This window comes from Mirounga angustirostris, unplaced genomic scaffold, assembly GCF_029215605.1.
Source record: "Mirounga angustirostris isolate CCGP_5_RB_7025 unplaced genomic scaffold, mMirAng1.0.hap1 SCAF_10, whole genome shotgun sequence".
In the NCBI taxonomy this organism is placed as follows: domain Eukaryota; kingdom Metazoa; phylum Chordata; class Mammalia; order Carnivora; family Phocidae; genus Mirounga; species Mirounga angustirostris.
The window spans coordinates 38249459-38266806 of NW_026991718.1; the positions used below are offsets into that span (position 1 = coordinate 38249459).

Sequence of the window (17348 nt, forward strand, 5' to 3'; positions counted from 1 at the left end):
ACTAGAAATAGGCTTTTGAGACTTTTTTTTTTAATAAGGTGGGCCCATTATGGGTAAAAAACTTTTAAATGTATATACTCTTTGAATTAACAATTCCAATTCTACAATTTACATATCACATGTAGATAAAATAATTCACTTGATAACAACAGAAGTTAAAGGTTCATTGATAAGGGACCGGTTAAATAAATTATCACATTTCCATAGGGTAGAATATTCTGCAGCTTTAAAAACGAATGAGGGCTCTCTCTGTAGCATATAAAAGACCTCCAAGATATACCATTAAGTAAAAAAAGCAAAGTTTAGAACCGTATATAGTGTGTTACATTTCGTGTAAAGGCAGGGCACAACGACAATGTACTGCCTACCCCAAAAGTTAAGATTAAAGAACATGCTTATAAATCTAATCACCAAATTTATGAATAAATAAAAAGACTGACAAAAAGCAGATACCACCCTCCCACTAAGTTCCGAAAGAAAAATGTTTTTACCAACATTTAAAAAGTCAGACACTTACTTGCTACCATTAAACATTTTATTCAGGGCATCTCTTGATATAATATGACCACAGACCAATTTCATGGGTGGGTTGTTATCTGTTGTTTGCTGACGAAGAATGGGACAGGCAAATATAGAGTGATACCAGCACTTTTTACCAAGGTCCACTTCAATCTTAAAAACAGTAAAAAGGCTCAAGTTATATTTCAGAAAACCATCTACAATGTTAATATGCACTGGGCAGCAAAAACATTTATCAGGCTACTCATCTGAATTTAACTTTTACAGCACTCTTACCTCAAAGATGGGTAGTCTTAGGGATCCAAGTGTTACTTCACAATTCTAGTTAACCTTCAAAATTATTTACAACACTACTTTTCAAACCGAATTCTGATGTTTGAGGAGTCAAAGGGAAGGCAATGCTCTAGAAGTCAAACACTCTTGAAAATTTGTCAGGATATACCCTAAGAGCAAAACCCACCAGAAACCCTGTTTTGTAGCACACTTAGGTGGGTGATAAAATTCAGTGTGATAATAATTCTTTTAAAGGCAGACTAAACGAGGTTTACTTTTGTGCAAGCTTCAGATCTGAGTTTCCCATGTTTTGTGTGTAACAGTCCAGAGAAAGCACCTGAAACAAGGACTTGACGCTCGAGTTCAGCAAGACCTTCCACAATCTGTACGTCAGAGCCCACGGCAGGTGTCTCGATTACTCCTCTTCAGAGTGAGCAAAACAAACAAAAGCTATGAAGTCACCGAGCGCACAGTGACTCCACTGGGAGCCACACAGTGGCTCCACAGACGTCCGCGGTTTTCTTTCCATCTAAAATGGTTTATCAGTATAAAGTCTACTACCCAGACTCTTTCAAGAATGTTGACAAAGTGTAACAGAATAATCCTGAGAAAAAACGGCCAGATCAGCACCTCCCATTGCTTGACTACCCTGACACACAGGCTTTTCAGGCAAATTCAGATTTCAGTATGCCCTATGCTAGTGCCAATGTCAGAGATGCTCGTACCACCGCCGGGAAACTGCTAGACTCTTGCAGGCACCTGCCTCAGCAAAGCCGGTGAAGGCTCAAGTTCTTTTCCCGTGTTCAAACGAGCAGCAATGAAGCAGGGCAGCTGCCTGTATCTTGACCACACCCAGCACTGCCAATGCACCTGTGTCTTTAACCAAAACAGATCTCCGAGGAGAAGCTGGGGCAACCAACTGACAGTCACCAGCTGGAAGGTAACTGCAGATAAACCTGTGCACAGGTGTGGCAAAAAAGAAGCAAAACTCCAAATGCATATTTAGCCTTTTAGGATCTCAACAGGAACCACAACAGGAATGGTAATGCTAGTCAGAGTTTTAGTGCCTGATCTGGCACTAGTGAGAGGTCCGGTGGGAACTCACATACGATGACCTTTGTCACTCCATGTCATGACTACTAGGGCAGCAAAACTGGAGTACCTACTATGCATCCCATGTTCTTCTGAGCATACCAATGTTATCTCTAGACTTTAATAGTCCCATAAAGAGAAGGATGGTCCCCAGTCTAGAGATGGACCAACTACTGCTTAGAGAAGCAGTGGAGCTGGCAAGTGATTGGAGCTGATGTTTAAAATCATGGTCTGTTCCATGACAGCAGTGGACACAGCACTGGAAGGCCACTGATGACTGCAAGTGTCCCAGGGACAACCTTTATTTTAAAAGTTATGTGCTATTTTAGTAAGTACAAATCCATAATCTCATAAATATCAATGCTTACGACAAAGCTAAATTTAACCAACTGACTCACTGCTTTTATATTTTCAAAGAATCATGGTGTAGGCGGTTTGTCAACTACACTGCAGAACACAGTGCATGCTAAGTGTATATCCCCCACACACCTGTGACGTCTTCCTTCATGAGTTCGCACTGCCGCTCTAAGTCAAAATTTTATTATTTTTCTAAGTCAAAATAAAAACAAAAAAAACTCCAGTGCTTCCAAAGTGTACTAGCTTCCCATTTCTATTGTTTAATCATGTCTACACGTAACATAAAAGAATCCTGGCTGAACGGCTGTAATAATGTTCTCTGGTTAAAAGGCAAAACACGCATTTTAAACCCTTACCATCCATGTCCTTCTAAAGGCAGGAGCAAACAAACAACCAACAGAAAGTGGAACTCACGGGTAATTCGTCTTTCTGGTTCCAAACCCCGGTGCACTGTCTCTGTTCAATCACGGCTTTGATGTTGATTAAAGCCGGCAGCGCCACGCAGCCTGCTGAGAAACTGGGGGAGCAGAAGAGGAAACGTCAGTGCCGGGCCAGGTGGCAGACAGCCTGCTCCTGGGAAATGTCAGTTCCTCCAGACTCCAGGTGCCGAGGGCGCTAGCCACTGGACAGGGCACAGAGCCCTCTGCTTTGCTGAATTAGCACCCCAAAAAAGCTTTACATTTTACAAAACCACCAGATTCAACAGGCTCTGCTGATCAGTCATGAATGACACTCTGAAACAATCTGCATACAGACAGGACAGCCCCGCCCAGGGCAGAAGTGCTCATTTCTCAGATCTGGAAGTGCTGACAGTCAACACTCAGCTGAGTCCCTCTTCAGGACTGTCCTCACTTGAAGCAAGTCACCTGACCAGGGTCACATGTGATGACTGCTCTGTGTGAGGACACAGAAGCCCAGCTCTGTTGCCCCAATTTGGGACGATTCCACAGTCCCATCAGAGCTCCAGAGCTCCTCGGGGAGGGGCTGAGGTCTTTGATAAGACACTGCAGTCCAACTTACCCTCTGCCTAATCCTGCTGCTTTCATTTCTCCACCAGGGCTGATCCTAACGAACTTCCTGCATGTCGATCTCCACCATTTCACAATCTGTTCCCCCAGAGAACCTGACCTGCAGCCTGGTCATGCCTTAGAGTTAACTGGACCAGTGTCTCCTACGCTCAGGTGGAACACCCTATGGAATGCAGACAGTACCTTATTCATTTTTGTAGCCCACACAATGCCTGGTACGTAGCAGGGATTCAAAACACTTGAGGAATTAAAGAGGAGAGAGCTAAAGGTCATTTTCTTAAAACAGGCTCATAAACTTCTTGGCTTCAGAACCCACTTACATGCTTAGATATTAAGAATCTCAAAAGACATTTGTTTTTGTGGGTTATATCTATCATTATTATACTAGAAATTAAAACAGAAATTTTTTTAAAATTTCAATTCATTTAAAATAATAAATATATTACATGTTATAAGTAACATCCTTACCCAAAAAAAACCTCTATATTTTCCAAACCAAAAATAAATTTGTGAGAAGACTGGCACTGCTTTACATTTTTAACAAATCTCTTTAATGCCTAGCTTGATAGAAGACAGATGGATTCTTCTATCTTCTTCTGCAATCTGTTCTTTTAATTGAAGTAAACGGGGGGAAAAATCTAGCTTTAAACAGATATGTGGTAATTTAACTGCCCTTTCAGATAATTGTGACATTCCCCTTTAATGCCACACCAAAACTCAACAAGGGATAGTTTCTTTTTTTTTTTTTAAGATTTTATTTATTCATTCAAGACAGAGATACAGAGAGAGAGAGAGAGAGAGCACGAGCAGGGGGAGAGGCAGAGGGAGAAGCAGGCTCCCCGCTGAGCCAGAAGCCAGACGTGGGGCTCGATCCCAGAACCCTGGGATCATGACCCGAGCCGAAGGCAGATGCTTAACCATCTGAGCCACCCAGGCGCCCCAAGGGATAGTTTCTTAAGGTTAGCTGCAAAATGAAATCTGAATCCTTATCATTGAATCTTTTTGTACCCTGCTACATTAAAATCCAATTGTCTGTCTCATACTGTGAATGAATCTTTTACTCACGTATGATTTTGTAAGATCACAGTGAATTTAGATCCTCTAAGTGTTAACACATTTCATTATACAATATCAAAGAACTCAAATTCATTAATATCACCTATCTCATCAGAAAAGTACTGGGAAGCTGTCAAGCCCACGGTGGCAGGTACAAGTTTCCCAAAATTTCTATTTTAACTTAAACTTATGAATTTAAAAGATACAAAAAGATAGTTGCTTTCCTTGACATGACAGACTCACTTCATACATGTGAAAAAACATCTGCCAAAAACCTAAGTATAATTAACTGTAGTTTATCTTTTAGTGATTCATTCAAGAACTGTTTCATGGAAAAAAAAAAAACTAGTTTATTGGCTCATAAAACTCAAACAACATACAGGTGTTTTTTGAGACAAGCATGATATGGCTTGACGCTGAAGTGCTTTATGAGAACTTCCCACTTTGTCACAAAGAATATTAAAAAGATGTGTGCTTAAAGGTCAGGATGTAATAAAACTAATAATTTTTAAAGAACAGTCTGAAGTAAAGCTAGTGTGTCTTAAACTGCAAGTGTGTGGTGGAGTACAGCATGTGAGGAATACAGCGAGTCCTTTTGGAGTCTGGGACCACTGCACTGACCTGTGCTTAAGGCTCGAGCAGTTTAATCCACTATTATTTCCGCACCATCTGTGCAAATATCAACACAGTGGAAAAGGTTCTCAGGGACACCCAGAGGTTCACGGGTCACGCTGTTCTAAAACCGTCTCACTGCCGATTGTGACCATCTCTTGAAATACCACCTGTACCGTCCCTCAGAAAGACAAACGTTCTCTTCAAGTTTGACACTGAGAACTAGACAAGAAATTAAGAAAAACCAAAACAAAGCAGCACATATTTCAAGAGCCCAACCCGTTTCCATACCTGACGCTGAGGGGGGACTCCACCGAGAGCCCCAGGAGGGCACAGGCATCCCTTGTAAAGATGTCACAAATGTCAGCCCACTGGTTTGCATCAAGTAGGTGAACATACGGCGAGTTCTCAATCCCTTGTCTCAGGTACACAAGGCTTCCCATCAAAACCTGAATGTCTACGCAAAAACAGCAGCAATTTGTAAGTGTGAATGATCACACCCAAAATAAGGGCTGAGAAACGCAAAAATTCCCCCAACTGACATAGCCTGAATTATTAACAATGTCTCTTAAAATTCTCGTCCTTAAGCTTGGTTTCTCCCTTCAACCTAAATTAGAGAAATGGCATAGAGAGAAAGGGGAAGAAAAGGAAAACATTAAATATGAACCTCAAGTTACTTTATTCTTATATATAGCACAGTATAACTACCACTGTCTAGAGCAGTAAAGATGACATCATAAATGAGGCCATCACAGATCTCTGGCCGTAGAAGGGGCCAGAACACTGGTACCCCCACACTGGCGCTCAGTGTCACAGTCACCCTGGTGTGCCCTCAGACACTGTGTGGGGGCAGTATCAGCAGCATGGGGGGTGGCCTTGCTCTTTCTCATGTCTCTTACATATGGAATCCCAAAAATGCAATGTCTCTTTCATCCTAGAGGCTTCAATGTTTTACTTTTTGCTTTAGGTCCAGGCAAACCTTTTTCCTAAGTGATTATCATCTACAATTCTTTCAGTTCATTAGCAAATATGTATTACATCTCCTTAAGATAAACTCAAATCCCAGTGGTGGCTTTAGGTCTGTTTCAAATATCAAAAACATTCAGGGCGCCTGGGTGGCTCAGCTGGTTAAGTGTCTGACTCAGGATTTCAGCTCAGGTCTTGGTCTCAGGGTCGTGAGTTCAAGCCCCATGTCAGGCTCCATGCCCAAACAAACAGAAAAACAAATATCAAAAACATCTGACTCCAGACTCACCTTTCTGATGATTTAGGGCAAATGGCTGAAAATTTTTAGCATATTGTAATGCCTCTCGCTGATTCGTAGTTCCACCCATTAATAAGCTAATAAAATACAGTCTGTGTAGTTTAAATTCCAAGGAGCTGTTTTGGGCTATGAGCATTTCTCGGTTTGATACTGCCCATCTAAAGAAAAAGCGGAAAAGATTTTAATGCAATTAAGAGCAGAGACGAGCGTCAAAAAGTCTGAAACCTAGCAATACAATAAAAGGGTCTGGTCTGCCATCTTGTGGAAATCAGTGGTAACATCAACCCCCTGACCCAGAGACTTGTACAGAAAATAAACAGAACTACACCCAGAGAGGCACTTCAGCCAGTGAAAGTAAGAAAAAAATATTAAGTCAGATGACAGTTACATATTTAGTAAGGTTTTACACCAAGACAAAATTGACTCTGATGAGTCACATGATATTTTTGGAACTATACAAGCCCACACTTGAAGCAGATGTCAGCCAAGAGATTCACTACTCAATTGCCCATATCCACTACTCTTTCCCTGTTAAACTGGCATATTTATAAATGAATCACAAGATTCTGAATGGGAACCATCTATTTTTAGACTTTTGTTGGGTGCAACATTTTGTGCTACACACTTTGAGATTAAAAACAGCAAACACCGGTATTTGCCTCAAGGTGCTTTCAGTCCCATCAGGCAGATAAAACTACATATATATGTGCCAAAATGATTCGTACAAACAGTGCTAATGAGAGGAAGAACAATGTTCATTTTTGAGTGATCCAAAGTACAGGGACTCAGGCCTCTACAGTACAGTCAGGATAACCAATCTTGAGCCGGGGCTACCACTTCAGGTGGGTGCTAGAGCAGAACATACACCAGGCCAGCTGTTAAAATCAACTTTGCAATCAAGTGGTAAGGAAGCATTACTTTATTTCTGTACACATATTAAGATGTAGAAGCTGTTACTATCATATTCTCCTTTAATAGTCCCCTCCTAACCCATTTCACCAAGGACCACTGGAACCTGAACTGGGTATGAATATAAACTTGGCGTAGCTCTACAAACTACAAAAGTAAAACGTCTCAGGTTATTCATAATGGATCGGCTGACTGGGATGAGACCTCACAGAACTGTACTTTTACAGGATCCTACCCTAAGGGTTGCACACGCACATGAATATTCTAATCAACTTGTGGATGCATCCGCATCTTAAGAGTCCAATCATGAAGCTTCTGTGACCTAAAAATAAATGATTGTTAAAAATATTAATCACCTGAACTTTGGAAATATTTACTTAAATGTAAATAAGCCTTGAATCGTTGCCTGGCACTAACACAAATGCAGTCAAGCTGCAACACCAAGTCTGGGATAAATCCCGCTGACACAAACAAGGTATTTTTGGCAGCAATCTTTCATGAATGCCCAACCAACCATCAGTACCAAAAGTATTGTGCTTTTGGCAATCTCTAAGTTTGTCAGGCACCTTCTTGATTTCCAGTTTCAAAGAGTACATTTATTTTTTTTAATTTAATTCCAGTACAGTTAATATACAGTGTTATATGAGTTTCATGTGTACAGTATGATTCAACAATCCCATACATCACCTGGTGCTCATCACGACAAGTGTATTCCTCAATCCCCATCACTTATTTCACCCACCTCCCCTCTGGTGACCATCAGTTTGTTCTCTTTAGTTAAGAGTCTGTTTATTGGTTTGTTTGTTTTTTTTAATTTTATGTTTTTATTAAAGATTTTATTTATTTATTTATTTTGACAGAGAGAGACAGCAAGAGAGGGAACACAAGCAGGGGGAGTGGGAGAGGGAGAAGCAGGCTTCCCGCTGAGCAGAGAGCCCAACGTGGGGCTCGATCCCAGGACCCTGGGATCATGACCTGAGCTGAAGGTAGACGCTTAAGGACTGAGCCACCCAGACATCCCTGTTTTTTGGTTTATCTCTCTCTTTTCCTTTGCCTGTTTTCTTAAATTCCACATGAGTGGAAACACATGGTATTTGTCTTTGACTGACTTCACTTAGCATTATACCCTCTAGCTCCATCCATGTCACTGCAAATGGTAAGATTTCATTCATTCTTTTTTTATGGCTGAATAATATTCCATTATGAATCTATACCACATCTTCTTCATCCATTCATCTATCGAAAGACACTTGGGCCAAGGAGTACATTTAAATCAGGTTACTTACCAAAGTTTATCCTACTCCCTCACACTCATAAGAGCACGAGTATGTTTTCCTACTAACAAGTAAGGAGAGGCAGCAAGCTTTTTCTTTTTTGTTTCTGATATGAGGTACATGTGTAAAAGTTTGTAGAGTCAAAGAAGGGACCTAACAGAGTAACTACAAATTTTAATAAACAATGAAAGCCAGCAGAGAAAGGGCAAAGTCCTTAAGTAGGCAATTCACAAAGGAAGAAAATCTATTTCATCTTCCCAGATGTTCAGGATATATTACGGGGGGGGGGGGGGGAGTTGTGATATGTAGGAAAATTAACTATGACCCCAAAGAAGTTGGATTGCACACATTATTTACCAACTGCTCTGGCACGGGCTGGGACAACCCAGAACAGGGCACCAACTATCAGAGCAGCACCAGGAGGCTAGAAACAACGGGAGGACACACCACGGAGTAGTAGCTAACTAGCTAACCACGAGTAGTAGGCAGTCCAGAGGACAGTGATTTAACACACACTCTATGCTGTCTAATGTTTTCTAAATGTTCTATAATGAACATATATTACTTTTATAGTTAAGAAGGTAATAACTCTTTAAGCAAATGCAAAAGTAAACAAAATTTCTTAACTTCCTTTTTTTTATCAGAACTTAGACTAATTGCAAATTACATTTCCTAAAAGTAATTCAAGCCATGAATTATGAATTTAAGCTCTGCAAACTCTAAATATATGTAACCCATTTAACTTGGAGAGGTATTTACTTAGACAACATAGTTCCTAATTAACCACTTATTTTTACCCACCTTTCAAATTTAGCTATAAACAAGGCTACAAAATAATCAGAAATAACTAACATTGCTAGTTCCTGACCTCCACCCCCACCATGAGATTTTTAGGAAAGTAAATAGATATTCCATTACAAAAAGGAGTTGGAGGAATATGGGGAGAATGCAAAATCCAAATTCACAGAATATAAATTATCATGTGTTTCTAAAATCATATTTCTTGACATTCTATCCTTAAACAATGTATTATCTTCATTTATTAAGATATATCAATGTATCAATGTATATCTTCATATATTAAGCCTAAATCTCCCAAAGCAAGGGATCAGATTAACCATTTCTAAGCTTCTCCCTTTCTGGAAAAATGTCATCTTGTAAACTAAGGATCTCTGCCCCCAAACATGTAAGTAACATTTAAGGACTAAGATAAAAACCTTGCCCTATGGTACCTCTCCCTCATACTCCAAGACTGTACCCCCAGGTACCCACATTTGTATTTTCCTGACCCCAATTCCTCGGCCACAGCTAACTGGCCAGGTAAACATTGGTTTTAAAGTCACGCTCTTGTGTTGTCTCCTATAAGCGAGTTCATCTATCCCTTATATCCTTCATGATCACTTCACAATCCTGTATCTTTTGTTAAGTTCTTGATGGTTGCCTTCCTTGACAATCATCATTAACACCTGCCTTAACTAATCTTTGCAGTCTGGATACAAATTTCACAGCAGCATTTTTAGCCACACTAGCAGCCTCTCAGAGAGTTCAACATTAGTCAATTCATGATGGCTTCTGAATTGATGAAACCATCTCTGACTGCAATAAAGTTCTTCACTCTCCTTGTAATCACTGTTTTCTTTCATGGAGGCAACTAACTTCAACACAACCTGAATGTCAGCCAAACTGATGGAGGCTTTTTCTTCTTCCTTAAACAATCTTCAATCTGGACTAGTAGTAAATGCTCCGTTTAAACCATAGGCAGCTTTCTGTTCCTCGTGCAATTTAAATTAAAAGATGTCAAAGTGCCTCTACTTTGGTTTTTATATTCATTGGGCTTTTTCAGTATGGCTTATATCATAACTTCATATAGGCCTACGTCTCATTCTAGCTTCTCCCTGCCATTGTCATTTTTCAAATCTAGTTTCTAATCACATTTAATTTCACTTCTAGCAATTCATCTTTGTTGACCAAGCTCCTCTTTCAACTATCCATTTCTGTAATATGCTGTGGGTTCACCTCTAGGAGATGAGCAGGCAAGACAACTACAAGCTTGCTGCCTGAGGGTAACAGATGCTCAGTGACTAACCACTGACAGACCTGGAAAAAAGTGATATGGTTGGCTGTGATCATGATGCACATCTGTTATTTATGTAGTGATCTGTGCACCGAAGAGCTGGTAGGACCCTTTGTAGTTTATGCAATTACTTACAGTTAATATACTGTGGTAACTGAAATCTGAACATTGTTGTTGGGGGGAACCTCAAATGTGGTAACTGAAATCCAGGCATACTGAAATTGTACAGAGAAGACAGCCCATAGGCTCAATAGAGAAGGCAGAGAGGGGAGAAAGAGCATCTCACAGGGAGAAGGTTATTCTGTAGATACCAGGAAGGCCCAGAGCAGCACAACGGAGACAGATGCAATATTTGAGGAACTGAGCAAGTCCACGTGTCTATGGCACAACTCTTAAAGAATCAGAAAGAAAACTAGTTTTCTTTTTCTCACCAAGATCCCTGTCCCTCCGCTTTTCTCTTCTGAGAGGAAGAGAGCTCGGATGGAAAACCAAGAGGTTTATGCCAGGAGGGGAAGTTATGCAACATAGGGGTGGGTGTCGAGGAAGAAAGCAATGGTTGGCTAACAGGATGAACTAGAGGTGTTTGTCATGTGGTGTGAAGAATCAGAGGAGGAAAATAGCCATGCTGAGAATAGAATGGAGATAGAGGTGCAGGCCAAGAAAAACATACAAACATATTCAGGTAACTTGATCCAGCAACTTTTGTTACCGTCGAGTGACGTGTCCAGGTGAATTAAAGTTAGTCTAGATAGAAGACCTGTTTGCTTTATGACATTAGAAGCCATGATCCTACCTCCCAATGTAGGTGCTGGTTAATTTTTGCAAAAGTACAATCAGAAAGTGAGCAGCTGAGAACAGAGTTGAAAACCTCAAGGCCCAGGCTCAATTACCACATTTTCTACAGCTTTCCTAAGTAATCTCTCCATCCACAGAACTCTAGATGTCCTTTATCTGAACTTCTCACATGGCTCATCTCACAATCTGTTTGGTAGGGCAGTTTCCAGTCTTTTATATGGCAGGAACTCTGTCTTGCTCATCTCGGCACAACCCCTTACTTTGAAGGGGGACTACTGATAAAGAGTACAGATTAGTAGAGCCAACTATGCATGGACTTCAATCTTAGCTCTGCAGTATGAATTTGGGCAATCTGTTACTCAATTCTCTAAAATCTGTTTCCTTACTGTAACACAGTGGTACCTCAAAGGGTTGGGGGCAGCAAATGAGGGGCTAATTAAAGCACTGAGCACAGAGACAGGCACAGACAGATACTCAATAATAAGCTTCTTAATTTGTATTTACTGAATGAATGAACTCTAACAGTTCTTCAAAGTCATCATTTTTCATAAGAAAATTATACTTAAAAGACAAGAGTTATTTGGGCACTTCCATGTAGTATTCAGTGCTGTTTTGATTTTTACAGCACCAACAGTGTGGAAATACGATGATATGCAATATACGATGATATCCTCTTCAAAAAACTTGTCAAGTTTTATTTATTTGACAGAGAGAGAGAGAGAGAGCGTGCGTGCGCGCACACACAAGCAAGGGGGCGGCAGGCAGACAGAGTGGGAGAAGCAGACTCTCCGCTGAGCAGGGAACCCAATGCGGGCGCTAGATCCCAGGATCCTGGGATCATGACCTGAGCTGAACGCAGACGCTTAACTGATAGAGCAACCCAGGTGTCCCAAAATTTGTCACACTGAATATTTGGGTATTTGATTCGCTGAGCAGGAATAAAGGGTAGGAGGCAGTCATAGCCTTAATTAACCTGGTAATAACCAAATCCAAATACTACAAAGCACAGGAAACTACAAAAGCATGAAATATAATTGGCCCCCAAAACTTAACCCACTGTCTATAATGCAACAGAAGACACATGACCAAGACACATAAAAAACTAGTGAAAGGGGCGCCTGGGTGGCTCAATCGTTGGGCACTGCCTTTGGCTCGGGTCGTGATCCCAGGGTCCTGGGATCGAGCCCTGCATTGGGAAGCCTGCTTCTCCCTCTCCCACTCCCCCTACTTGTGTTCCCTCTCTCGCTGTGTCTGTCAAATAAATAAATAAATAAATCTTAAAAAAAAAACCAAAAAAACTAGTGGAAATCTTAAGGAGTGCTGTATTCTGGATAATGGCATTTCCAGCAGAAAACTTTCAATTTTTAAAAGAAAACAACTAGCATGATACTACAACCAACAAGCTAGCTAAACATTCAATTAAATTATAATTTCACTTTTTTTTTTTTTAAGATTTTTTATTTACTTATTTGACAGAGAGAGACACAGCGAGAGAGGGAACACAAGCAGGGGGAGTGGGAGAGGGAGAAGCAGGCCTCCCACTGAGCGAGGAGCCTGACGCGGGGCTCAATCCCAGGACCCTAGGCTCATGACCTGAGCCGAAGGCAGACGCTCAACGACTGAGCCACCCAGGCGCTCCCGTTTTTTTTTTTAAATTCTGTTCCCAAATCTCCAATGTGGGCCATGAGAGCACCATCAGCTTTAGAACTATTCCTTGTTTAAAGGAACACCGTAGGATGGAGGAACCCCGCCCCCTAACAAAGCCACCAGTAAGTAAGGTCACTGATGTCACAATTATCTCTGTTCACTGCCACTATATTCTCTAATAAAGAGATCTTTTGTGCCTCTTCCATAAAAAGACCTCAAAACAATACTACTGACTTAGGTGACTAAGTTAGAAGCAACCCACATCCACACAATTATTCCACGAAGCATTAAGCATTAATTATCCTAACTGCCAGGCCTCTGAAAAGACTTGGCACATTGTTAGCTCCATATTTAGAATTTCCATGTTATTCCAAAAATAATTAAAACAAGATCCCACCTCCACAGTTAGCTGTTGTCCTGCAGGAACCTAGCTGACAGCCCCATCTATTTACCCCTCTCCGCCCGGCTAGCTCAGTCGGTAGAGCATGAGACTCTTATTTACCCCTCTCCGCTCATAATTTTGCCGATCTGGGTTGGTGCCTATTTCTGGTAATAATGAAATAAAAATACCTCTTGCCAATTCCCACAGACACTCCACTACACCTTTCACTGCAGTTTTAAAGGCTTACAAATATATTCTTTTCTGGTCTCCTTTACGGGCACATTCTTGGGGGGTAAAAGCTGAAATTCTGGGAAATTAATGACATTTCTTTACTCCACAGGTGTGGACTTGGCTGAATGTTACTGGTGACCAAGTCAAGTGCGTAAAAAATTCAGAGAATGGCAAAAATGACAAAAATCAAAGTTCACCCAAAAGGGTTAGAATCCTATAACTTTGCTTTAGAGACCATGGCTAATATTTCATTTCTGAGATATTTTCAAATGGCAGTTTCTCAGATAATCCACGGATTGAGTCCATCACTGGGACTACAAACATTTTACTCACCTCAGAACTGGTGAGAATCTTTGTCCTTCTTACATGCTATTTTAAAAACACCACAAACTACAGGGCGCCTGGGTGGCTCAGTTGGTTAAGCGACTGCCTTTGGCTCAGGTCACGATCCTGGAGTCCCGGGATCGAGTCCCGCATCAGGCTCCCTGCTCGGCAGGGAGTCTGCTTCTCCCTCTGACCCTCCCCCTCTCATGCTCTCTCTCTCTCTCTCTCATTCTCGCTCTCAAATAAAATCTTTAAAAAAACAAACAAACAAACAAAACAAAAAAAAACACCACAAACTACAGTATTACACATTTGCATCTACTGAAGAAAACAACACACACATTTCTAACTTGAACCTCTGAGTAATGCAGTGTCTGGTAAGAGTGCCCAACAGCTACATGTGGAAAGTGGCCACCATACTGGACAGCACGGTTCTACAGATTAGTGTTTTTTTTTTTTTAAAAGTACTTAAATATGGGGCACCTAGGTGGCTCAGTCAGTTAAGTATCTGACTCTTCGTATCGGCTCAGGTCACAATCTCAGGGCCATGGGATCAAGCCCCACGTCAGGCTCTTCGCTGGGTGCAGAGTCTGCTTGGGATTCTCTCTCCCTCTCCCCCTACTCACGCTCTCTCTAAAATAAAATAAGTAAATCTTAAAAAAAAAAAAAAAAGTACTTAAATATGACATGCTTTATTTACTGCTAATTTCCTACAACAAACCCCAAAAGATTTTACAACCTAAATCAATCTAAATAAGAGATCAGCATTTTACAAACATAAACTCCAGAGTTTTTCCTCTTGGTTCCCATTCCTGGCCTAGTTTAGCTCCTTATTCTCTTAAACACTTAATCTCAGGGACAGTTTGTTTCAATTTTGCCCTTCTTTTTAAGAAGATTCCCAATTCCTCTATAGTCCTGGTTCACCCACTCGTTTCCAATATCCTCAGGTGAGGACATATTGTACTCTTCCTCCTGAAGAATACCTCTTGTGCTGGAACTGCATATAAACTTTTGCTAGCAACAAACATAAAACAGGTAACAGAAAATGATGTTACCACCCTAAGTATTTCTTCCCTTTTGGCCTTTATAGTCCACTGAACTATCTTCTGTATCCTTTCCACTGGGTACCTCTTTCCATTTTCAATTAGCTTCTTTTTAATAGAGTAGCTCCTTCACCACCACACTTAGTGCATGGGCACAGTGAGTTAAAAATGCATGCCTTCACTTACCTCTTCTGCCTTTTCAGAATTAAGAACCACCCTGAACAAAACGAACAAAAATAAAAACAAAAACTCAAACTCTGGAAAAAAAAAATCCAACTTGTTCAAACTTTGATTCCTTTTCTCCAATGGTATATCTATCAGAGCCTTCTTTCTTCTGTGGCTCTATATGGCTATTAAAAAAAAAATGCCTGGGTCAGCAAGACTGCCCACCTACAGGAAGCCAAAACTAAAAACAAAACAGACACCAGAAACTGCTTAATCATTGTTACCCCCATTTCCAGTGGTAGTCAAGGCTCTCTGATCAGGTATTACAGCTTGCTCCCTTCATTTTCATGTTCTAAAACCTTTCTCCATAAATAAACTGTTTTCTTCACTGATACTACAATTTCTCTAAGTCTGGCAAGCATTTTCTTCTCCTTAGAGCCACTGTTCACACCACAAAGAGACCACAATGGCAAGCTCATCCCACACCCCTCTGTGGTTTTTATTTCTAGCCCCACCTAATCACTAGGCTTGGAGAGGGGGTGTCCTCTCATTTTTCAACAGCCTGTCTGATACTGTTCATGGCCTGTCTAATCTAAAATCCTTCTGTGGTCTAAACTAACAAAATCTTCCTCTTTCTTCTGTAAAAAATTCTTTTAACTTCACTCTCTCTCTTTCTCATAACCATTCAGTCATTTTCTGTTCCCTCATAGCATTCTACTGAGGCTTTCCAAACAGAACTGCAAATTCTTCTAAAGGAGTGCTAGGAGGCCCCTGGGCCTGCTTCTCAGTGTTGAAAAACCAGGTTTCCAAGTCTGCAAAGTTCTAAGTCAGATCCTAGGCTGTGGCAAATCCACCAAGGTAACACTGCTCTTTGAAACACCTTTAGGAAGGCAACCAACTGGCTTCTGAAGACAGCACTTTCAAAATGTCAATAACTGGCACATACCTGCAAGGACAGTTTCTACTCTTCTAGTATTTCTCCATCTCTCTGTATTAAGTTACTATTAATCTCTCGTTGAACTAGTTACTTTTGGCTTTACTTCTATCTACCACATGAAGGAGGGGGTCATGTCTGTTCAAAGTTCTCCTTCAAACTATTCCATCATTTATTGAAGTATGCAATAAGCTATCTAAGGAAGTACCATGCTAGGTGCCAAAAAGAACTTAAAAAATAGATAAAGCAATCTGGATGAGAAGAAAAATCTGTACACAAACTCAGAAATATAAAGGGCAGGAACAAAAGAGTAGGCTGTGTCCTAACTAGAGCTGTGTATATAATTAGCTGTTCTGCCACTTCTCTCTGCCTTCTGCCTTAGCACCATTCTTTTCTGCCTTCTTTCCACTGTCTACTACTTGTAAATGATAGTTAATGCTCTCCAAAGTTCCTTCCATGTTCTCTATCCATACTAATTTTTGTGGTTGGCCTCTGCCTCCTCAACTGTTCAGGCTGCCTGGAGGAACTGATGCAGCCCCTCATGGGGGTTCCAAGACACAGCCTCCCAGCATGTGCAAACAGAAGGTGCCACACGACTGAAAGATACTCTCTGCCTTATATCCGAACCAGATTTCTCCAAACTGATGTCCCATATTTATCAACTTTTGCTACAAGCTGAATGAAGTGAATTCTCTGTACCTTGCACATTAAGGATGCTGAGGAAATACCTGCTTTGTATCTACCAGGAATAGGCAAGAACTGGAAAAGTTTGAGTTGCTGTAACAGACATTTCTATTAAGCTATCATTTCAAAACTTTGGTTCTGCAGAACTCCAGTTTTGTGGGTTTTAGTGTTTTGGGGGGATGGGGCAAGAACAAGGATTCTTTGGTCAAATATGCATGGGAAACAAGAGTTCGGCAAAGTTAAATGAGCTTCTTTACTGATGGCCCCTGGAATGTGCTAAGGTCTCTTGGAGAAGAGTATTAGGGGGACATCATGTGAAGCGTTTTCATGTGACCTTTTGACTCCACATCCTTTTCTTCCACAAAGCACTTCCAGGCCTTGATCCCTGCTCTATAAAATGAGTACTTATTTCACAGGGTTATAATGAGGATTTAATAAGTGAATACATGTAAAATGCTGAAAACAATGCTAGGTATATAATAAGCACTCAAGAAGAGTTAACTATAGGGCGCCTGGGTGGCTCAGTTGGTTAAGCGACTGCCTTCAGCTCAGGTCATGATCCCAGGGTCCTGGGATCGAGTCCCGCATCAGGCTCCCTGCTCTGCGGGGAGCCTGCTTCTCCCTCTCCCACTCCCCCTGCTTGTGTTCCCTCTCTCGCTGTGTCTCTCTCTGTCAAACAAATAAA

At 41.0% G+C, this 17348-nt stretch overlaps 1 protein-coding gene across 5 annotated transcripts in view; it reads right to left on the minus strand.

The window, feature by feature from the left end:
- The window catches only part of RMND5A (required for meiotic nuclear division 5 homolog A), a 64986-nt gene that overhangs the window by 5249 nt on the left and 42389 nt on the right, over positions 1–17348 (minus strand). For 4 of the 5 annotated variants that reach the window (XM_064572231.1, XM_064572230.1, XM_045884590.3 and 1 more), the window contains exons 5-8: positions 6193–6359; positions 5229–5394; positions 2656–2758; positions 518–672 (exon numbers count right to left, since the gene is read on the minus strand). In XM_064572231.1, coding sequence (XP_064428301.1) covers positions 518–672; positions 2656–2758; positions 5229–5394; positions 6193–6359 — 591 coding nt within the window. Of the gene's footprint in view, positions 1–517; positions 673–2597; positions 2759–5228; positions 5395–6192; positions 6360–17348 lie in introns of those variants that run through there. The other variant, XM_064572233.1, reaches the window with a different exon arrangement.